General features: G+C 41.3%; 1 protein-coding gene across 2 annotated transcripts; it reads left to right on the top strand.

The window, feature by feature from the left end:
• Positions 1-1,336: 1,336 nt before the first annotated feature.
• On the top strand, positions 1,337-24,326 carry galm (galactose mutarotase). 2 transcript variants are annotated; one of them, XM_021580748.2, is made up of 7 exons: positions 1,337-2,984; positions 4,407-4,561; positions 7,417-7,623; positions 8,125-8,206; positions 11,043-11,193; positions 11,381-11,555; positions 20,826-24,326. In XM_021580748.2, exons 1-7 carry the CDS (start codon positions 2,798-2,800, stop codon positions 20,835-20,837), a joined length of 969 nt encoding a protein of 322 aa, XP_021436423.2. In that variant the 5' UTR covers positions 1,337-2,797; the 3' UTR covers positions 20,838-24,326. The 2 variants fall into 2 exon arrangements, with proteins under 2 accessions (XP_021436423.2, XP_021436421.2); XM_021580746.2 differs by having other exon boundaries at positions 1,338-2,984; positions 20,864-24,326.
• Positions 24,327-24,503: the final 177 nt, after the last annotated feature.

The raw sequence follows: 24,503 nt of genomic DNA, 5'->3' as shown, positions 1-24,503 counted from the left end.
GCCAGGTGTACGATGTTTCCTCCGACACATTGGTGCGGCTGGCTACCGGGTTAAATGTGCATTGTGTCAAGAAGCAGTGTGTTTCGGAGGATGCACAGCTCTCAACCTTATCCTCTCCCGAGGCGGTATGGGAGTTGCAGCGATGGGACAAGACTGTAACTACCAATTGGATACCACGAAATTGGGGACAAAAAGCGGTTAAAATGTTTTTATAAGAATGGAGTACTCGGTGTTGGGTTTGAGCATAGCCTGGTAGGGAGGGGCAGTTCCTCTTGCTGCTCCGTAGGCAAGTACCATGGTCTTGTAGTGGAAACGGAATGTGAAATTGATAGCCTACGGCAACAAAATACCCAGGGGGTTGTTTTGTCATGAACACATCCCATCAACAGATGGAGCTATTGAACTAAACTCTGGGGTGGCTCTCATTTACCACTGACTGATACCAGTGCAGGTACTTGTTCGCAAGTGCAAGCATTTGCATTAAAATAATGATTGTCACCAAAACATACAATTAATAATTTTTTCCAAGGTAATGTAAAGTCACTTGAACATAGTTCAAAAACACAGCATCTGCTTTATTCAAATGTTTGATAAAAGTTATTTTGGCTCAACATACCCACATTTATAATATGGTATTACATATTTTACATTGTCTATTCACCCATTTAAGTGTCAGTTTTAAGAGATCTGTGTGCTGATTAATGATCGATGCAGCAATATGATTTCCTCTGACAGTCCATTCAAAACCGCACAGACTAGACTTCAACCTCTGTGTATTTTGATGAAGACATATTTTGATAATGGAACTGTTGGCAGTCCTGTATGTATGAATTTATTTGAAATAAGCTTGCTGCTATGTATCAAAAACCAATATGAAAGAAACTGATGTAGAGTCTGCTAAGTGCACACCAGATTCCTATGCGGACTTTATTTTCTAAAGGGCACTTGCTTTTCTGTCACATAATTCCAGTGCCAGAACTTCTTAAGTAGGTATCTGAAACACTGATTCAGACACATTTTTCCCCTGTTGGTACAGTGGCTTGTGAAAGTATTCACCCCCCTTGGCATTTTTCCTATTTTGTTGCCTTAAAACCTGGAATTAAAATAGATTTTTTTGTGGGTTTGTATCATTTTACACAACATGCCTACCACTTTGAAGATGGCAAATATTTTTTGTGTAACAAATAAGAAATGAGACAAGAAAAACTGAACTTGAGCGTGCATAACTATATGAAATCCAAATTAAAAATCAATTTAAATTACAGGTTGTAATGCAACAAAATAGGAAAAACGCCAAGGGAGATGATTACTTTTGCAAGGCACTGTAGGTATAGCTGAATCACAACACATTATTATTCTCCATCCATGTGATGTGAAAATTAAGGTGTCACTGTGCGCCTTTGATACACCATCCCTGCCAGTGAGTATTGGATTAGCAGGCTACATCATGGCAGGGGCTGCAGTTCAGACTGTGATTCAGCTGCTAGCTCAATTCTGGGAATGTTTGCTCTTTGATGGTTCCCATACAGATATCTGTAGTTAGACACACATCAGACAGAGACAGACACACACATTTTTGATGGGATAATTGTGGTTATCAGCACAGTGTAGAAGAGTAAAGCATTGCATTTGACATAATTATAAATCAGCAATTCATTTCTCTATCTGTAAGTGGTCAGCCTGATGCTTTGTTCTGTCTGAGTTCAGATATAACCCTCCCTCTCGTTTTGTCCCTCTCTCCCCACCCCCTCTCTCTCTGACTGAAGGTTATTTTAGTCTTTGTCCGTCTCAGGAGGCTGTTTGAGTGGTTTGCTACCTGATTAAAATAATGATTATCTTAATTGAACCAATTTGGCCTCGGTCTCCACCACGGCTGCTGATAGGAAGGGAAGAGGGGGAGCTTTAAAAAAACATCACTCACTGTGCTCCACCCTCAGAATGCTTCCATGTGTTGTTGAGTGGTAGACATGTGCTTTTTTTTGTCATGTGGGTAGGAAAAAGCCCCTCAGGTGTGACATGACATCTCCAGTGGATGTGGAGTTAACATTGTTACATCACACCAGATGACAAAACCCATTGTTGTTCATGGCATCTCAACACCCTGTCTGTTTCTCTGGGGAGAGATGACTGGATCTGCCCTCTGTGCCCTCTACTGAAGGCATGGCCGAGCAACAGGGAAAGTAGATCATCAGATGCAGTGGACCATGGGATTAGATCCTGCAAGAGCACAGCTGCCTAAAACATGTGCTGCCATAATGGCCATCAGGAAAGGGCATCTGGGACCGCAACACACAAATGACTGATGAGGTCATTTACAGGAATGGAGAACTTGGAAAACAGATCAAATTAATTCATTTCTTGGTTCTGTCAGTTTAATCTCTGAATAAGATGTATATTATTACATTTATTGTGGGTCTACTTAATCGTGTGAAAACAGTTACGTTTACTTACTAATACATATACTGATATGTATTGTAGGTATACTGCAATAACCTCCTGTTAATGTATAGAACTACAAATATTCTGTCCTATTCTGATGACATCAATCATTACGTCATAAAATACGGACGCAAATATCATAAACGTTGAACATTTGTACATTGTATTGCAAAGTCCATGGTTTGTGTTACGCACGTGTTTTCATTTGGAACTTGCAATAAAGTTTCTTGTGACGTGAGAATGTTACTAGCCTATTGTTTCTTTATTGCCCATTGACGACAATTTACCATTTCCGTGTGCAAGTTCATATGATCAAAGTGAGAAATCGTGTCAAAGATAAGTCTGACGTTGAGGCAACATGGCACTGGTACTAATGGAGGAATTCGGTGAGGTACCGGGAGAAGGACGTGTACAGAAATGGATTCTGAAATCGTCTAACATCACAGTGGAAATCATAACACTAGGGTGCATCATAACAGCCATCAAGTGTAAAGGCAAGAATGGAGAGGTCAATGACATCGTTCTGGGTTATGATGATCTTGAGGGTAAGTGCTGATCTTGAATTCCTTCATGCTTAGCTGACTTAAAGGGATACTTCGGGATTTTGCCAATGATTCATTTATCTACTTCCCCAGAGTCAGATGAAATCGTGGATACCATTTATATGTGTCTGTGTCCAGTATGAAGGAAGTTAGAGGTAGTTTAGCGAGCCAATGGCTAACTAATGTTAGCGAAATAACTAAGTTTCCAGTGTTCGCAGCCTGGTCTCATAGACTAGACGTAACATAGTAAATGTAAATCCGGGACACTCAATTGGATGATTTGTTATGTTTGGTATGGTTACATAGGACAGATGGTTACTTAATACAAAAACAAGGGTGGGTGTATAACGCGAACTTCTAGCAACGACCGCCCAGTTCAAATCTCAAGGACATTTTTAGCAACTTTTCAACTACTTTTTTTAATCTATTTTACAATTACTTAGCATGTTAGCTAAACCTTCATCTATCCTTAATCTAACTCCTAAGCTACTTAATACATATAGCAAGCCAAAGGTTGCGAATTCAAATCTCATCAAGGACAATTTTAGCTAATTAGCCACTTTTCAACTACTTGCTATTTTGCAACTACTTAGCATGTTCGCTAACCCTTCCCCTAACCTTAACCCTTTTAGCTAACCGTTCCCCTAACTCTAACCTTAACCCTTTTAGCTAACCCTCCCCTAACCTTAACCCTTTTAGCTAACCCCCTAACCCTTTAACCTAACTCCTAAACTTAACCCCAACCCCTAGTCTAGCTAATGTTAGCCAGCTAGCTAACGTTAGCCACCTAGCGACCAAGCTAGAATTCATAACATATTGCACATTTAGCTAATTCTTAACATATAATACAAATTGTAATTCATAACATATCATATGAAATGGGTGATGGACGTACATAAACTAAAGGAATTCGATTGGATTTACGTACAGAATAGTACAAAATGCTCCGATACCAGGTCGGTGTTTGACACATGTTAGCTATGCTCAATAGGGTTAGCAGTCTCTGAACTGGGGGGGGCATAATCAGACCTTTGACCTACTGACCTTCTGATGACTTATGAAATTAGTTTTAAAGTGCTAATGTGAGTGTGTCTCTGACATACTGAAGTCAGCAGAAGACACACAGAAATCAGCCTCTGAAAAGAAAAAATGTATGGTTTCATCAAAACTGAAAGGTGGGAGGAATTGATAACAGGATGGTGAAATGATATGACAACTAAAAGCAAAGAGCCTGCACCAATCGAGAGGGAGAGAGTGTGTAGCTTGTGCTGATTATTGCTAAGAGTTTTATTTCAAATATTAAAGTCTCTAGAGTGTTTTATGTGATGCGCATGGTAAACACTGAGCCAATGTGCTGTTTTATGTGCGATATCTGTGTGACTCTTGAATGAGAAACAATGACACGGCTCAACTGTTTTATTGCAGGCTATCTAGCCAACCCCAAGTACTTTGGTGCTGTTATCGGCCGGGTAGCCAATAGGATCGCCAAGGGCAGATTTGTGGTCGACGGGAAGGATTATCAACTGGCCATCAATAATGGACCTAACTCCCTCCATGGAGGACTGAGGGGCTTCAGCAAGGTAAAAACAACCAACAGAACCATGGAAACACACAGACTGCAGCATAGAAATGGAAGTTGAAGTATCTCGATGGAATGCACTTGCATATTATTAAGACAGGATTCACTAACACTATCTACCGTAGTGTAGACGTCAACATGACTACTGTATTGACAATTATCTTACACAGATGAGTTGAGATCGTTCTTGATTACCCCCAAATGAAAATAAGTAAAAAATTACAGTGCTGGACAAGTGTGCAAAAGAGCAATTGAAGTGTCTAGGTAGTGTGTAATCAATGTAATGTGTGTCATGATGACAGCAACCTGGTGCTGTTAAAAGCCTGAATGACTGGGCAGGAGACATTTTCTTAACCTTTCTTTAGAGGACCTGGGTATAATCTGTCTTCTGCAGTGTGTAGGAGGTGCAGTCCATTCTAAATGATTACCTTGATTTTCCTCATATCTCGGCGCTGCGCTGTGACTTCAGGAGAATACACAGGAATAAAGAGCCCAAATGCCTTATTGCAGCAGTAGGATCAATCTTTTTTAAATAAAACATATATTTTTTGTTTTGTTGTTGTTATATGAATGAGTTCAATCTGCTAGACATAAATGCTTCCTGTGTTTTTCTCTGTGGTCAGCACATTATGAGTGTTCTCCCCCGTCGGTCACACTACATGCCTTTTAATCAGCCCTGTATGGAAGCCATGGATGGATCCACTTTAAGCTGTGCTGCACAAAACACCGTTACCATCCAACCGTAGGCCTCAGTGTTCACTACTGCGTCATTACAACTGAATCAATTATAGGCATTATAAACTCGGCTAATGGCCCCCGGAAATAGCACTCGGCTATAGTATCTGCTAACTGCTCCATAAAGAGAAAGCTATCTAAGCCCCTGCACTCTCCAGCCAGAGAGAGGACAGACACAACAGCCTTTCTATAGTTCCATCTGGCTGGTGAGATGTCTGTGCATAGTCTTTTAGCAGATTCAGCTCCATCTTTCCCAGATTTGATCAAACATTAGCGCCTTTGAAGTCTGCTGCGAATATTCACATACTTATTATTCTCTTTGATTACGTCTCCCTGGGAGATTGTATCAGAAGTGTGAAAATGTGGTATAACAACAGAAATATTGTTAAAGTCAAAAGCAGTCCTAGTTTTCTTTCAACAACTTTTAAAAGAATAGATTTTGTTTTATCCAGGGAAGAGCAGTGATATTTGATAAACCAGAGCTCAGACTGAGTTGTAATAGATCAGTCATATTCATCATTCCATTTTCACCTCGGGGGTCGGACTCTATTATCCATGCGGCGCCAAGAACACTGCAATTGCATGATATAAATTCAAATTGTCGTCATTCCTGTTCCTATCACCAAGGATACAAAAGATAACATCATGAATTATTCATATCATGTCTCATCCAGGCTTTTTTTATTCATACACCCATAGACCCCATAGTGCCCGATGTTTCTTCAGGTCAAGTTGTTTACTCATGAGCCCAAAATCCTGAGCCCACACTTTTAAACTCAGCTGGAAGTCCTCTGGTTACAAATCAGTGTCACCATTCCATTCACACGCTTGTCTTGGACCACAGATTGATCTCATTCACATCTGTTGTAGATAGAAACCAAGGCCACATGACAATGACATGGTGGGCTTCTGTTATGGAGTGGCAAGTAATGGAATGTAATCGCTGAAGAGAGATGGCAACCAGGCCTGACTGTAGTCACTTAGCAACTGTCGCATTCTCAATTAGCATGGAAAGATTTTTTTACAGACAGATGCAGAGGCCACTCTTGTTCTTTTTGCCAAGCCACAGGTGTCCTCCAGATCACACCATGACTCATCCCCTAGCACCCTGAAGGGCTGCTAGTTGTAAATAGCAGGTAGCACTGGTAGCACCATGATGGAGATGACAAACTGATGGGTTATAAAAGGAGCGGCAAACAGAAGATTGCATCATACTTTAAGTCTTGATGACATTCCTATTTCAAGCTGAGAGTAAGCTACAGAGGGCCAGAGCCAGCTGTCAATCAAAGGGGCTTCGCATTAACTGCAGGCAGTGTTTGACATTGGCTGCTGTCAGTGGAGCGAATACTTATTTTTATAAGCGCTGCTGGGGAGAGTTGACGGTGCACTCCACTGAGAGAGAGGTGGAAGAATTGCTGTGGTACAGAAAGAAAGCAAGAGAGAGAATGGGCATGGAGAAAGTGTGTGTGGGGGGGGGGGGGGGGGGGGGGGGGGGATAGAAGGAAGGCTGGAGAGAGATTAGCTCCAGGAGATGTATCAGAGCCTTGCAGATGCATGCTACCCCATTTTTAGCTTGTTGTTAGTACATCATGTCCTTGCGCTTCAGGCTCCCTATTGACAGGTTCCTCCTATGACCAATTCACCCTACTCTGTCCGTCCCCCCCCTTTATACCCCGCTACCGCTGTCTCTTATCTTTCTTTCTCTCCCTCTAGCTGTCTATCTCCCATCGCACCCTTTCTCTCCTCTCTGTCTCTGTCTCTCTGTCCCTCCCTCCCTCTCGTTCCCTTCCTCTCTCTAGTAACTGAAAGTGCCTATTATAACATTCAGCTGCAGTGTGGGCCATGGAGGATCAGAACATTTTCAGAACATTTAGACGGTGGATTAAGGTCAAACACAATAATGCTGGGAGATGATAACAAAGGTGTTCCATTGTTTGTAAGATTTGAATTCAGCTCTAGTTCATACAGGATTAGCTCATGGATTTGAGGCAGAACTGGGGAATCACTTTTTTGGCAGTTAACCCACATTTCTCCTGTAAGTCGCTCCGGATAAGAGCGTCTGCTAAAGGACTCAAATGTAATTGATTTATTGATTTGCCCCTGTGCTGTGCTGTGTTCCAGGTGATATGGGGAAGTGAGGGTGTGGAGGGCGGGGTGCGGCTCACCCTCACCAGCCCCGACGGAGACCAGAATTACCCCGGGGAGGTGCAGGCCTCTGTCACTTACACCCTGGAGGGGGACACACTGAGCATTCAGTACCAGGCCCGCTCCACTAGAACCACCCCCATTAACCTCACCAACCACTCTTACTTCAACCTGGCTGGACAGGTAGGACGATGAGGAGGAGCTGTCCTCTGTCAGACAATTATGCAGTGAAATCATGTTAAAAATGTATGGATAGAACCAGCCAATCACTGGTAAGGCTCCTTGGTGGCAGAGAAAAGCAAACTCTTTCTATATTGTTGGCTGTGTTATTCTGTGTCAGTATTTAAATCAGACGTCATCGTGTGATTGCAGTGTGATTGGTTATTGACTGCCCACAGGCATTATGTTGTGGAATACACATACGCACCTCCTCCTCAGTATCTCCTTGTCTCTTCTGCTGTCAACGGAGTGGTAACGGGGTTATTGAATAAAAGTGTTTCAAGAGAGTGCACGTTCTGAGTGACAGTGTCTCAGAAGCGTGCATGGGCTGAGATTGAGGTGCTTTTTAGTCTAACGCTAACTGAGCTTTGTTTAATAGCATCCATCAGCATGGTAACAAGGTGTGTGTGTGTGTGTGTGTGTGTGTGTGTGTGTGTGTGTGTGTGTGTGTCTGCGTGTGCACAGGGCTCAGCTGACATATACGACCATGAAGTGTCCATCAACGCTCCAACATATTTGCCTGTAGATGACGTCATGATCCCCACTGGTAAATAAATGATATTTGTATCACAAGGGAAAAAAACTGCTTCTTATAGAATAGTCTCAAAAGCTCCCGGAGTAAAATACCAGATAGGATAATTACATGGATAGAATATTACCTGCCCTATCCTAACCCCAACCTCTCAGAAGTGAGCATGTCAGACATACACAACATGACTCAGCTGAATGATTTTTAATTGGAATAAGTTTGTATTAAAGAGAGAATGTTTGCACTAGTCAAGTTAGCCTTTACTCTGTGTGCATCACGTCTCCTACCCTGTTGAGGTGTATAATGAGGATGAGGTGTTGACCTGTGTGTGTGACCCTCACGCTGCAGACAGACACACTGAGCTGTCAGGAAGCAGTGGTTATATTTTCTTACTGACAGACAGACAACCTGTGGGCCTCTGTTCTAGGAGAGCAAATTTGTGATAACAATCTTCTCCAAACTCAGGAATACGACTCTGACTGATGCATGTTCGAGTCAGATGCATCAGATAGCAGACAAGTGTTTCCCTTCAGTCTTCAGATTGAGTGTGCTCCAGGACCCTCGCACTGTTTCTCGCTCTACAAATTATAATCTGTAGAAGAGTGACAAAAAAAAATGGTTAAACAACTGTTGGGAAAGATTTAGGTTAAGGCCTTAAAAGTCTGCATCAACACACACTGATAAGAACCCCCTACTTTATCAGTTGACCGAATTGATTATATAGCAGAAAGCAATTTCAGCCAAAATGTAATCTTTCGCTCTCTCCCTCTCTCTGACTTTAGTATAACATTTAGGGCACAGCATGCGGCTAGACAATACTAGATCGCCTGAATAAGACTATAGATTGTTAACTGGATGTCAAAGACTTGACACAGTGCAACATAATGGAAGTGGATTGATGGGATTCAGGCTGTAATCTTCCATCAGGCTTAATCAGCAGAGCGAGAGCAGCTGGGCAGAGCAGCACGACTCAGTAATAATTTAGTAGGGAGTCCAAGCGTCGCTCCATTAGCAATGTCTGCATGACGTTACGCCACAGAGAAACAGATATGTTTCACCCACATGAGTGGAGGGACCACAGCACTGCCTAAAATGTAGTGTGAAATAATGATTTTTCCATCTTTTCCTAGAGTGCCTAAATTACACAAAAACAGTCCGCAATGAAAATGTGAATGATTTGCACAGAACAGTCATCTTTTCTCTAGGAACGGATAGAATAGAAGTTGGTTAGGCCTTTGGCCTATTGGTTAATGTTGCCAGGGTCATTTGAATGGTAATACCACAGGTATGGAGGAGTAGATGGTGAATCCTAGTCTTTTTTTTGTTTGTAGGAGGGATAAATGGCCATTATAGCAGAGTGACTGACAGCCAGTTCTTCTTCTCCTAAATGCAGGAGTCATCTATCTCTCTCTACCGACTCTGTCTGTCTTTATCAATGTCAGTCTCCTTTTCCACTCTCTCTCTCTCTTTCTCCTCTCCTAAAGATGAGACTATCACTACTAGACAGAGGTCTAACGCTGTTGAGTTTTAGAATAATCATTAACGTACTCCAGATTAACCTATCCAAGCTCTCGCAGACCTTTAAATAAACACATTCATTACAGTTCAATTACCAGTCCGCCCCGTGGGACGGCCTAATGGTGCAGACAGAATAGTTAATGACTGTTTATTTTTAGAGTCGGTTTTGGAGCCGCAGTAAATTGGGCTTTGGGATTTAGAGTAAATGTTAGTCCATGGAGATTCTAGATACATGTTCTGCTTGCTCCAGCTGATGCCTCTGTTTGTTTGTTTGAAATTGAGAGTAAGAGCCTGTTGGAGCACCTGTGTATTTTTCATTTTGAATGGCCCAGGGGTTAGAGGTCAGGTGGTCAGATGCGAACCCAGACTGATACCTCCAGATCGAGAGAGAAAATGAGCGATTGTGTCCTTGCAAAAAACATAAAATGAATCGAAATCGGAATGGAAAACCAGACACTAATCTAGAATCCATTATCCCCCCCCCTCCCACCAAACAAATGCACCTGCTGCCCTCTAGTCCATACTAAGATGCTTCTTACCATACCAGAACATCAAGCGCTATACCAACAGCCCCTAAACACTCTAAACCAGTTTACAACTCACTGATCCAGACTAGAATACATCCCACAAACCAGTTTGCCACTTGATAGAACCTTGAGGAGCCTTCACGTTATTTTCTTCGAACGTAATCACTTAATTAAGTCATCTTTGTAGTTTTGTTTCTTCTCTGTGTTGTCTGTTTGGATAGTTTTTTGTTGTGCATGTAAAAGGCCCTCTGTATCATGTCACTAGTTTAATTTCCTGTCTCAGTTCCTGTTGAGACACTGGATAAATGAGGAAGCCGATCTGATTGATAGCCACTTTCGTCATGGTGATATTTTTGGCCTGTGAAATTGCAAGGGGATCAACGAGGAGGTGGTTTGGGGGTGGGCAGGCTCTCTGAGAAGCCTTTGAGTTGCTCAGCATTTAATAAGACCGAGAATGTGATCTGACATTAGTATGCTGTCAAGGAGAAAGGGGCTGTTTGTCCTTCATACCACCTCCTAAAGTCACTCTCTATGTTACAAAGGTATTTCCTAAAGGAAAGAGAGAATACATTCAAAGGAATTGGGAGCTTAATGTTGGTTTATTTTAGATGGTTTGACATAATCAAATATCCTCACTGTTTCAATAGTGATGTGTGTCGTTCTCAGTTCATTTTCTGTCTCCTTGCTAATGAATTTGAAAGCCTATTGGCGTTGGATGTTTGCCAGTTAATTTAGGTGATGTGTCCAGGTCCTCAGCCCTATTCATGTCAAAACTGTCATACCCAGCTCTATCCCTGCTCTGTCTACAGGCGAGGTCAGACCAGTGGAGCACACACCCTTTGACCTTCGGAGGCCAGTTCTGATTGGCCCACGGCTGAAAGAAGTGCCTGGGCCTGGGTTCGACCACAACTTCTGCCTGTCATCACCTGGAGATGCTTGGACAGAGCGCGTGTGTGCAAGGTGAGGCCAAACTATGTTGGGCTGTACAGTGCAGTCTTGCTGTTTCTTGATAAAGCATCAGTAGTGCTCTTTCAGAGCATAGAAAATGCATGAACACTGCACAGTGCCCGAGCTACAACCTTGGATAACTGAGTGACTGTCTCTCTCCTACCATACCCTCACCTCTGCCCTCCCTCTCTCTTTTTAGGGTATTTCACCCAGCGAGTGGGTGTGTTATGGAGGTCAGCACCACTCAGCCCGGCGTCCAGTTCTACACAGCCAACTTCTTGGATGGCTCTTTTAAAGGAAAGGGTGGCGCCTCTTATCCTAAACACAGTGCCTTCTGCCTGGAGACACAGAACTGGCCTGACGCTGTCAACCAGGTACGCTGTCCTTTAAGGTAGTCCTTCACTAATGCATGGAGTAGATCAGCGGTAGAGGGGAGAGCAAGAGCCAGCTAACTTGGCCATGGTTCAATAATAGTAGTCTGTGTAGGCTGCAACCATAGAGATCAACTATGGAAATACTTGCAGAATGAAAGTTGATGTTTAGCCACAGTCGTGGTTTGCAAATGGCCTATGGGCTTAACTACTGCTGTTGTAGACTTTGTATTGACAAGGAACATTACACACTGTCAGTACTGTTCTCCTATTTAAGTCTGGTGGGTCGACATGTATTTTAATCACTGCAAGGCAGGCTGCTAAGACACACACACACACACACACATTTGAATTGTTCCTGAGCCTTCTCCTCACAGCCCATTATCTCTAATAACTCTTGACGTCTTAATTCACCACTCTAGTATGTTTTTTGAATAACTACTGTTAAGGTACGACATCAATGATGTGTCCATTAACTAAATGATAAATGACACTGCTACTGAAAAATTAAGCCTAGAAGTTCATTAGATTATCTTTGTATCTAACATTGCAAATGCCCAGCAGTTTAGTTACATACAGATTTTTCTTATGAAAGTAAAGTCAAATGGACTTATACTGATCAACAGACCTTCATATGGTGAATCATCCTCATCATACTTGCTTTGTAATTATGTGTAATGCTTTGATGAGCTGTAACGGGTGAGTTGAAGTCTAACAGGCTGACAACACTGTTTGCACACGCCAACGAGCGTCTGCATTGCCATGGGCTGAAATAGAAATCAGTTATATTTCTGACGCAGATCACGCTGCAAGTCCTGCCTCTCCCATCTCCTCATTGGTTTATAGAAGCAGGTACCCACGTGCCATCTCCTCATTGGTTATACGAACGAGGTCAGTGGCGGTAATGCATATAATTTATGAAAGTTGCCAATCGCAATATAAAGTCAAGAGACGAAAAAGCCTGGAAGGAGGAGAGATGACTAGAAACTATTTGTTTGACCGTTTTATGTGTGGATTAATTGGCGGAGTAGAGGACCTTGTGCATTTCAGGTAAAATAACAACTCAATGTTTATATCCCAAGACAAATTAGCTAGCAACAGCAAGCTAGCTAAATAGGACAAATTAGCTAGCAAGTGCAAGCTAACTAGCTAAATTGCCATAAATGTTGAATGCTTTTCGACCTGTCCCCAAATTAATTTAATTGGTTCAGAGTTTGTTTTGATATTTTAACCTGCGTGAAGTAATCACATTTGGTGTGGGGGGACAAAATACATTTATGCATTTATGCATTTATGTCGCACGCGCACAGCCGGTTTGGGTTCCGTGTAAAACAGAACCTAAAGGCAATGGCAGTCAGTTACAGTTAGAAGATGGTATACATGAGAGCAGAAACGTTTCACAGCTCGAATGGCGTGACTCGATTGTAGTTGGTGTATAGGCAGTAAACACATAATGTAGAGATTGTAGTTGGTGTATAGGCAGTAAAAACATAATGTAGAGATTGTAGTTGGTGTATAGGCAGTAAAAACATAATGTAGAGATTGTAGTTGGTGTATAGGCAGTAAAAGCATAATGTAGAGATTGTAGTTGGTGTATAGGCAGTAAAAGCATAATGTAGAGATTGTAGTTGGTGTATAGGCAGTAAAAGCATAATGTAGAGATTGTAGTTGGTGTATAGGCAGTAAAAACATAATGTAGAGATTGTAGTTGGTGTATAGAGGAGATTCAAGGGCGTGGTGCATATAATGTTGATGTAAAGGAGTTTAGGAAGGTTGTGTAAGAGCAGAGGACCGGTTCCGTGAGTTGATGGAGATTTTTTAAGAGCACAGATTGGAATCATGGGAAATTGATTGTGGTCAGAAGTGTGTGGGAGGGGAAGAGGCCACTTTACAGATGGAAGGAGAGGGGGAATGGAGAACGGGTGGAAAGTGTGTAGGTGCGCGTGTGTGACTGGGTGTGTTATGCAAAATAATTGTTCAACACTAATAAATAGAATATTATTTTATAACAAATCAGCACATTAGGATTGAGAACAATGTGGTGGAGGCAGCAGCAGAGACGAGGAAACAGCCCTGGCCTTAGCCTAATTGTCTAAGAAAATTGAGGAGAGAGGTAACCCCACTTTAATTAGGTTTATAATCAATAGACTTCCTGTTAAATGTGCCTGGCCTTATAAATCATCCATGTATATCTATAGAAATAAGGCTAGCTTCTGTTACCTGTTTGAGTGTTTGTTTAATAGCCTAGTGATTCCGTGAGCACCAAGCCTCATGCAATGACAAAATGTCGGATAAAGCAATGTCACAGATTTGGCTGTTTTTAATATTTGATATGTTATAATAAAGGCTTTACAATTTTTTCCCGTTAGAGCAGACTCGCTGTTATTTTTTAAACACGGTGTGACTGTTGGGCTCGTTCTTGAGTCATTTGTGTGTCTTAATTATTTGATAAAACCGTGTGCTTATTAAAGCATCAGACAAGCTCAGTGCATATGTAGTTGATTTTATTCAAGTCTGCCTATATATGCAAAAATAAGTTTAAACATTTCGACCAATCGATTGGTCGAAAGAACTGGACGACAATATTTTTTTTTTGTAGTCGGGGACAGCCCAAGTATTGAGTTTTCTCCTTGTCGCCAGAGCCCCTAACCCCTGTAGCATGCAATGTAATAGAGTGCTTTGACTTCTTGTGCTCTTGATTCATTGGGCAGCTTCAGCTTATCAGTGAGCTGGCTGCCCTTGGCTAGAGTTACACTCCTGCATGGCTGAGCTGACCAGCAGTTCACTAGTACAGTTTTACACATAGGTTGGAAATACAGTATAGAGAGATGAGAGCCTCATGGACTTCATGGAATTATTATTGAAACATTTGCCCTTGCTCTGTACATGTACACTTTGGCCCCTGTAATCATGCATTTTAAAGAACCAGACATTTGTTATTGATATACTTTTTACATCTGAGGTTGTGTTTGTGTGCTGCAGAAAGCAGCAAATCATATACACTGATTATACAAAACATTAAAAACACCTGCTCTTTCCATGACATAGACTGACCAGTTGAAAGCTATAATCCCTTATTGATGTCACTTGTTAAATCCACTTCAATCAGTGTCGATGAAGGGGAGGAGTTGGGTTAAAGAATGATTTTTAAGCCTTGAGACATGGATTGTGTGTGTGCCATTCAGAGGGTGAATAGGCAAGATAAAATATTGAAGTACCTTTGAACCGGGTATGGTAGTAGGTGCCAGGCACACCGGTTTGTGTCAAGAACTGCAATGCTGCTGGGTTTTTCACGCTCAACAGTTTCCTATGTGTATCAAGAATAGTTCACCACCCAAAGGCCATCCAGCCAACTTGACACAACTGTTGGAAGCATTGGAATCATCGGCCAGCATCCCTGTGGAACGCTTTCGACACCTTATAGAGTCCATACCCCAACGAATTAAAGCTGTTGTGAGGGAAGGCGTTCCTAATGTTTGATATACTGCCCATATGTATACTGCCCATATAGACAGCATACAGTCACTAGTGAAAGTCAACAAACCCCTTGCACAGTAAATGTTTTTATCAATCTACACAACCTAGTTCACATTTTCAAAGTGAAAGATGTATTGATTGCATATGTGCTATGTGCATTTGGCAGCCATTACAGCTGTGAAACATTTTGAATCAGATTCTACCAACCTTGCACAACTGTTAGGGCAACATACAGTGCCTTCAGAAAGTATTCACACCCCTTGACTTTTTCCACATTTTGTTGTGTTACAGCCTGAATTTTAAATGGATTACATTGAGCTTTTTTGTCATTGCCCTACACGCAATATCCCATAATGTCGAAGTGGAATGATGTTTTTTGAAATTTGTACAAATTAATTAAAAATGAAAAGCTGAAGTGTTTTCAGTCAACAAGTATTCAACCCCTTTGTTAGGGCAAAAATGTGCTTAAGAAGTCCCATGAACTCACTCTTTGTGCAATAAGTGTTTCACATGATTTTTGAATTATTTATTTATCAGGTAAGTTGACTGAGAACACATTCTCATTTACAGCAACAACCTGGGGAATAGTTACAGGGGAGAGGAGGATGAACGAGCCAATTGTAAGCTGGGGATGATTAGGTGACTGCGATGGTCTGAAGGACAGCTTGGGAATTCAGCCAGGGTTAACACCCCTACAATAAGTGCCATGGGATCTTTAATGACACCTGTTTAACATCCCACCCTACACAGGGCAGTGTCTCCACTCACTGCCCTGGGGCATTGGGATTTTTTATTTTAGACCAGAGGAAAAAGTGCCTCCTACACCATCTGGTCTCCCATCCAGGGACTGACCAGGACCAACCCTGCTTCGCTTCAGAAGCAAGCCAGCAGTGGGATGGTGCTGGCTTTAACTACCTCACCTCTGTAACCCACACATACAATTATCTGTAAGGTCCCTCAGTCAAGCAGTGAATTTCAAACACAGATTCAGCCACAAAGACCAGGGAGGTTTTCCAATGCCTCGCAAAGAAGGGCACCTATTGGTTGAGTTTTATTTAACCAAGCAAGTTGACTGAGAAGAAATTCACATTAATGACCTGGGGGGTAGTTACAAGGGAGAGGGGGATGAATGAGCCAATTGTAAGCTGTGGATGATTAGGTGACCATATGAGTGCTAGATTGGGTATTTAGCTCCTGGTCTCCCATCCAGGGACCAACCACCACAACCCTGCTTAGCTTCAGAAGCAAGCCAGCAGTGGGATACAGGGTGGTATTCTGCTGGTAGATTAGTTTTTTTTTAAAAGCAGACATTGAATATCCATTTGAGCATGGTGAAGTTATTCATTAGACTTTGGATGGTGTATCAATACACCCAGTTACTACAAAGATACAGACGTCCTTCCTAACTCAGTTGCTGGAGAGGAAGGAAACTGCTCAGGGATTTCACCATGAGGCCAATGGTGACTTTAAAACAGTTACAGAGTTTATTGGCTGTGATAGGAGAAAACTGAGGATGGATCAACAACATTGTAGTTACTCCACATTACTAACCTAATTGACAGAGTGAAAAGAAGGAAGCCTGTACACAATATAAACATTCCAAAGCGTGCATCCTGTTTGCATCAAGGCACTAAAGTAATACTTCAAAAAATGTGGCAAAGCAATACATCTGTTTGTGTCCTGAATACAAAGTGTTCAGTCCAATAGAACATATTACATGGGTATGCTTGAAGTCATTAAGGACTGGGAAGTTTTTCAGGATAAAGAATCTATAGAATGGAGCTAAGCACCGGCAAAATCCTAGAGATTAACCTGATTCAGTCTGCTTTCCATCAGACACTGGGAGATTCATTTCATCTATTTTTCAGCAGGGCAATAACCTAAAATACATGGCCAAATCTACACTGGAGTTGATTATCAAGAAGACCGTGAATGTTCCTGAGTGGCCGAGTTACAGTTTTGACTTAAATCTACATGATAATCTATGGAAAGACCTGAAAATGGTTGTCTAGCAATGATCAACAACCAATATGACAGAAGAATTTTGATGTGAATAATAGGTAAATGTTGTACAATCCGTGTGGAAGGCTCTTACCCAAGACTTACCCAGAAACACTCACAGCTGTAATCTCTACAAAAGTGTTAATACAAAGTATTGACTCAGGGGTGTGAATGCTTATATAAATGAGATATTTCTGTATTTAATTTGAAATAGATTTGCAAAAATGTCTAAACATGTTTTCACTGGGGTATTGTGTGAAGATGGGTGAGGAAAAACATATATTAAGTCCATTTTGTAACAAAACAAAATGTGGGATAAGTCAAAGTGGTATGAATATTTTCTGAAGGCACACTTTGTAAAAATTGCTCAAGCTCAGTAAATTTGGTTGGGAATCATTGATGGACAGCAATATGCAAAGCTTGTCTTTCATTTGTTTTAAGCAGATTTACGTCAGGAATATACAGTTCCAGTCAAAAGTTTGGTACTCATTCAATTGTTTTTCTTTATTTTTACTATTTTCTAGATTGTAGAATAATAGTTAAGACATCAAAACTATGAAATAACACATATGGAATCATGTAGTAACCAGAAAAGTGTTAAACAAATCTAAATCTATTTTAGATCATTCAGTGTAGCCACCTTTGCCTTGACAGCTTTGTACACTCCTGGCATTCTCTTAACTCTAATGTGTGGAAGCCAGGAGAAGCTAAATGTGTTTATGTTAATTAGAGGTCAATTACCGTGAGGCCGACCAGTTATTTGCTTGACAATCATCGGCTGACAATTTTGTGCCCGCCACAGCCCTAGCTAAGAGTTGTGCAAAGTTGGTAGAATCTGATTCAAAATTATTCACAGCTGTAATGGCTCCCAAAGGTGCTTCCACCAAGTATTAGCTCTGGGGTGTGAAGATATCAAGACATACGCAATTAAGACATCTTCATTTATTTTATTAATTGGAAAATGTTCTCTAACTTTCTTTCACTTGTGGAGTAGGTTGTGTAAATCATCTATAGGACAAAAAATATAATGTAATACCTTATTAGATTTCATTTTAAGGCAGCAAAATGTGAAGGCTGTCCAATCCTGCTTTGTAGTTATAATGCACTCTGCCCCTCTCTTTCTGCTGGCCCCCTGTGCTGCCAGCAGATATATGGCAGTAATTGTTGCTTGAGTAATCACAGCATCAGCTTATAACGGGAGTGCCTGCTATGGAGACCATGAAAGATTTACTGAGCACTGTATACTCCTCTCTTCTGTCCTCACTGTAACTCATTCCCTCGCCTGGACTGTCTCTTCTCTCTCCTCCCCATCTCTCTCTTTCTCTCTCCATCACTGTTTCTCCCTCTCTCTCTGTTCTTCTTTCTCGCCTGCCCTGCACGTTATTGCCTCACCTCTATCCATCTTTCTCTCTAGGCTCTCTTTGTCTTTACATCCATCCATATCAAACTCTGAGAAATTGAATTCTGGGCTGGAAGACTGGCCTTTTAAGTAGGAGAAGGCTGCATGAGGTTGATTTCCATAAATCCTGTTCCTCCATTCCTCTTGCTGTGCTAGCCTTGTGGAGATTAGTTTCACAGCTTCTCTTCTTGCCCACAGTGTCAGTAGAGTGAATTAAATATGAGCAGGAGGAAGGACCAGTACAACTGTGTTCTATACTATGTACTGTATCTTAGTCTATGCCGCTCTGACATTGATCATTCATATATTTAGATATTCTTAATTCCATTCCTTTACTTAGATGTGTATTAGGTATTTGTTGTGAAATTGTTAGATATTACTGCACTGTCGGAACTAGAAACACAAGCATTTCGCTACACCCACAATAACAAATCCAATTTTATTTGTCACATGCGCCGAATACAACAGGTATAGTAGATCTTACAGTGAAATGCTTACTTACAAGCCCTTAACCAACAATGCAAATAGTCTGGGTAGCCATTTGATTGTCTTATGGCTTGGGGGTAGAAGCTGTTTAGAAGCCTCTTGGACCTAGACTTGGTGCTCCGGTACCGCTTGCCATGCCTTCATGAGTGCTAAACACGTGTATGTGACCAATAACATTTTATTTGAACTGTACAGGTCTATGAGCCCCATTTCTGTCGTTTACGTAAGTGTTTACGTACTCTGTGGGTATTTGCATATAGGCAAGAAGAGTGTTTGAAACCTGGCTAACAAGGCTAGCTTAAACAGAGGGAATCACAAGCACTCATGAAGGCATGCACACACACACATCCCTAAATACATACACTGCCGTTCAAAAGTTTGTTGTCACTTAGAAAATGTCCTTGTTTTTTAAAGAAAAGCTTATTTTTTTGTCCATTAAAATAACATAAAATTGATCAGAAATACAGTGTAGACAATGTTAATGTTGTAAATGACTATTGTAGTTTTTAAGCTACAGATTTTTTATGGAATATCTACACAGGCATACAGAGGCCCATTATCAGCAACCCTTTTACAATTATGTTAGCACAGCTGAAAACTGTTGTTCTGATTAAAGAAGCAAAAAAACTGGCCTTTAGACTAGTTGAGTATCACAAGTCCTCAACTTGCAGCTTCATTAAATAGTACCTGCAAAACACCAGTCTCAACATCAACAGTGAAGAGGCGACTCCGGGATGCTGGCCTTCTAGGCAGAGTTGCAAAGAAAAGATCTCAGACTGGCCAAAAAAAAAAAAGATTAAGATGGGCAAAAGAACACAAACACTGGACAGAGGAACTCTGCCTTGAAGTCCAGCATCCTCTTCACTGTTGACGTTGAGACGGATGTTTTGCGGGTACTATTGAATGAAGCTGCCAGTAGAGGACTTGTGTACAGTACCCTTAAAATATTGCCGTCTTGGTAGATTGGATACAGCTACAGTGAAAACAGTGCAAAAGTGCTGTCAGCTTGAGATTTTAACAGCTGCTGGTGGGTTTGCTGTCCGGTAATTACAGCCATTTGAGTTGCCTGCCGCTACGTGGGTCACATTCAGAGTTCGCTAGCGCCAGGTCTGGCCCCTGCCCTTCTGTACTGTAGGAGAGACAGGGAACCATGCAGAGATACGGCCATTTGCATTGGATTGAGCTCAAGAACAAAGTGCACAGGCAAATGACAGATTGAGAAGCACTTCCATTTGCATACATGCATACATACATACAGTATCAAACCGCTGCGCATACGGGAGCCAGAGAACACTGCAGTTGGAGCAAACAGGGTGAGGGGGAGGAAAGGAGAGTGTGGGTGGGAACACAGAGTGCAGGATGAGTCAAAACAGGAGATGAGGAGAGAGTGGTAGCCACACACACACACCCTCACATGGAGAGGTTTGAACTGAACTCTGCCTCTTGTCTTCTTCAGACTGAACAATGTCAGCCAGTCCATGTTTTAACCTCAGTTCCCTTTTTCTGTTCAGATACTTCTCCAGTTCCTTAAACCTGACCATGTCCATGTGATGGGAAACACCATGGGTGCGGGTGTACGTTTATTTGTGTCCCACTGGGCGCTCACTGGTTGAACCAACGTGGAATACACGTTGAATTGAGGTCTGTGCCCAGTGGGGTGTGTTTGTTCGTTCAGCACATCCATTGAACCTCACATTGAGATACTGACTCATTGTAGCTGTCTGTCATGTCACACATTGGGCCAACAGAAAGACCTCCTCCATATTCACTTCTAACCTCCTAGCAACCAATTCTACAGTTGCATGCACCTAGTAACCAGTTTTAGCCTGCCAATGAGTCTCCCAAAAGACGACACAGACAGAAACCTTGCTTCTGTCTTCAATGTGACCCTCCTGTGTCCTGTTCTTCAGGTGGGACCTTGACGTTGTGACCCTATGTTTATGAACAGGCCTCTTTCCCCGATGCTCTGCTGAGACCAGGGGAGCAGTACCGCCACGTCACCCGCTTCACCTTCTCCACCGCCTGACGGAGAGAGGGGGGGGGGGTCAGGGGTCAGCATCAAGCAGGGAGCGACCAATCAGAATCCCAGCCACTGATCAGAGCTGATCCTTTGCTGGTGAAAGGATGGAGCAACATGGAACAGGAGTTGTTTACACTCAAATCAGAAGGTTGATTTTGTAGTATTCAAGAACCAATCTGAGATGGACAGGTAATGATTTTGAAATGAAAATGATGATGATGATGATGATGACATGATTAGAGGTGATGAGTTCATAAAGACGCACAGGTACAGTACCAATTTGACTCTCAATATCCTCCACATTGCTTTGTTCCCCTCTTTACAGCTGGACTTTTACTGCATTAAACATTGTAATATCCACTACCGTTTGAAGTTGGCTTTGGGCCCTGTTCAAATTAGGCTTTAAACTTACATAAATAGTACAGTACATGCATAAATAAATTAGTTTCCACTTTCCTTTGTTTTTGGGTAGACAGGGTCTCTTTTGCTCCATTACTCTTACAGTTGTGGCCCAAAATATTGTCACCCTTGGACTTTTTCTCCCTATTTCTTATCAAATCATTTTATATTTAGAATAACTTTTGATAATTGCCAACAAATGCTTATTGTAGCCATCAGTGAGCTTGCTGCACCTTTCTACTGGCAATTTGGCCCAATCTTCAGCAGAAAACTGTTCTAATTCTTCAATGTTTGAGGGATGCCCTCCACCAACTGCTGTTTTCAGCTCTCGCCATAGGTTATGGATGTGATTCAGACCTCATCTCTTCGCTGGCCACTCTAGAACAGTCCAGTGTTTCTTCTTAAACCATTCCATGGTGTTGTTGATGTGTGTTTAGGGCCGTTGTCCTTCTGGAAGACCCACAACCTTCAACAGAGTATGTTTTTGGACCCTGGGTCGAACATTGGTAGTCTGCTGATTTCATGATACTGTGTCTTGCACACATTCGAGGCCCCCAGTACCAGAGACAGCAAAGTAACCCCACAGCACTATCAAACCTCCCCCATGTTTGATTGTAGGGAGGGTGTTCTTTTCTTTGTAAGCTTCATTTGGTCATAGGTAAAAATAGAAAGACTAAACTGCTGAAGGAGACACAAGATAGCCTGATTGAATTTCTCAAAAACCCATCTCAACAAGCCTTAATCCTGTGGAAAATGTTCTGTGGACAAATGAAACTAAATTAAAGCTCTTTGGCAATACAGATCAGTGCTGTGTTTATTGACGACCAAATTAAGCATTCAATGAAAAGAGCACAATTAAAGATGAGGGTGGTTTGATAATGCTGTGGGTTTGCTTTGCTGCCTCTGATACTGGGGGCCTTGAAAGTGCGCATGTCATCATGAAATCAGCAGATTATCAGGTGTTTGAGTCCAATGTTCAACCCAGCGTCCAAAAACTGAAGATTGGGCCAAATTGCCAGTAGAAAGGTGCAACAAGCTCACTGATGGCTACAATGAATTTGTAACTTAAGCTAGCAAAAATAAATTTGGTTTCACAATGTTGAAAATCCAATAAGGTGTGGTGACAGTTTTATTTAAATGTAATTTATTTGAAAAGAAATAGAGAATTATTTAGGAAAAGTGCAAGGGTGACAATCTATTTGGCAGCTACTGTATGTATTCAACTCCCTGGAATGTATTAATGGTGTATCTCATTGGTATTCACTGGAATGGTCTTTGATTATGGGACTCAATATTGGACTATATTGCAATTCAATGAAAACACCCATTATATTACCTCTTCTACCTTGACGTACAGAGCCTTCAGAAAGTATTCACAAACCTTGACTTTTTACACTTTTTGTTGCGTTACAGCCTGAATTTAACATGGATTCAATTGAGATGTTGTGTCAGTGGCCTATACAATACCGCATAATGTCAGTGGAATTATGTTTGTAGAAAGTTTTCCAAATTAATAAAAAATGAAAGCTGAAATATCTTGAGTCAACAAGTGTTCAACTCCTTTATGGCAAGCCCAAATAAGTATGTGAGTCAAAATGTGCTTAATAAGTTTCATGGACTCACTTGTGAGCAATGTGTTTAACAAGATTTTTGAATGACTACCTCATCTTTGTACCCCCCACACTCACAGATAATTTTAAGGTCCCTCAGTTGAGCAGTGAATTTAAAACACAGATTCAACCACAAAGACTAGGGAGGTTTTCCAATGCCTCGCAAATAAGGGAACCTATTGGTAGATGGGTAAAAATGAAACATTTTAGTTACTCCACAATAGTAGCCTAAATGACAGAGTGAAACGAAGGAATCCTGTACAGAATAAAAATATTCCAAAACATGCATCCTGTTTGCAATAAGGGACTAAAGTAAAATTTCAAAAAATGTGGTAATTTGTTTTTTAACTTGATGTCCTGAATACAAAGGGATATATTTGGGGTAAATTCAACACAACACATGTTGACAGCTGTGCCATACAGATTGCAAAATAGTTGGGAAGAGATTTTTGATGAACCAATTCCATGGTACAGGTAGTATCCGTTGATATATAAAATGACACAAGATTCAAGACTTTTTGCTTTTCAGCTAAAATTATTGTACAGAATTCTTGCCACCAACAAAATGTTGAATATTTGTGGCATACAATCATCGCAGCTCTGCAGATTCTGTTGTGAGGATACAGAATCAATAGACCATTTGTTTTGGTATTGCCCTCAGCCTGTTTCTGGTCTCAGGTTCAGGAATGGCTGAAAATGAATAACATTGATCTAAAATTAACTGTAATAGCATTGTTGGGAGATCTGGAGATACCGGGTCAGTCAATTACTAATATACTATTAATCTTAGTGAAAGTATTTATCTTTAACTTGCAATCTGTGGATTCTATTAAATTAGATTCAAATTGTATGTTAAACATCACAGCATAGTTGAAATATATGTGGTGCGAAGAAATCTGAAGAGGGTGGCCAGCAGAGATAGATGGGAGGGGCTGAGAGAAGCTGAGGGTTGGGATGTGGAATTGGGGACAAGTGGGAGTGGAGTTGCTGGGCTAGAATGACGGTCAAAGATAAAAGTCTAAATGAAACATAACAAAAAGTATGTTTGAATGACACTGAGGGGCAGTATTGTTAGAGTTAATGCCTGTTTGCCTGAGGCTGATACCGTGCAGGTGTTTGTACACATGCATATACACACACACACTCATTCAAATGCAAACACGTGCACACATGTAAATAGTGCCACAAATGCACTCAAACATATTCAGTTGGCCTTGCTGTTATGATTTTTGTTGTCCTTTGGTTTTTGCATTTTTGACACTGGTTTCATCTGTGGGTCGCTCTGGATGGGACACTGTTGATGACTAATGTGATGTATATATTGAGTGGCTTCACTGCAAGTAGATTGTATGTTTTATATATTCAATAAAATAAAATAAACACTGAGTGTCACTGAGTACCGCTCTTCTTATTTTCAAGCGTGTTGGCTGCATCATGTTATGTGTATGCTTGTCATCGACAAGGACTAGGACTTTAAAAAAATATATATTATAAAGATACGGAATAGAAATATTATATTTTTTCTTTCACTTTGACATTACAGAGTATTTTGTGTAGAA

The sequence above is a fragment of the Oncorhynchus mykiss genome, chromosome 23, assembly GCF_013265735.2.
Source record: "Oncorhynchus mykiss isolate Arlee chromosome 23, USDA_OmykA_1.1, whole genome shotgun sequence".
Taxonomy (NCBI): Eukaryota; Metazoa; Chordata; class Actinopteri; order Salmoniformes; family Salmonidae; genus Oncorhynchus; species Oncorhynchus mykiss.
The sequence above is the reverse complement of the archived record's forward strand: the minus strand, read 5'-3'. Positions and strand labels throughout refer to the sequence as shown.

Bases quoted from the DNA above. Each gene is read 5' to 3' on its own strand.
- galm (XM_021580746.2), top strand. From the start codon at position 2,798: ATGGCACTGGTACTAATGGAGGAATTCGGTGAGGTACCGGGAGAAGGA. The intron at 2,985-4,406 runs GTAAGTGCTGAT...GTTTTATTGCAG, and splicing joins GGGTTATGATGATCTTGAGG to GCTATCTAGCCAACCCCAAG. The intron at 11,556-20,863 runs GTACGCTGTCCT...GTTTATGAACAG, and splicing joins GGCCTGACGCTGTCAACCAG to GCCTCTTTCCCCGATGCTCT.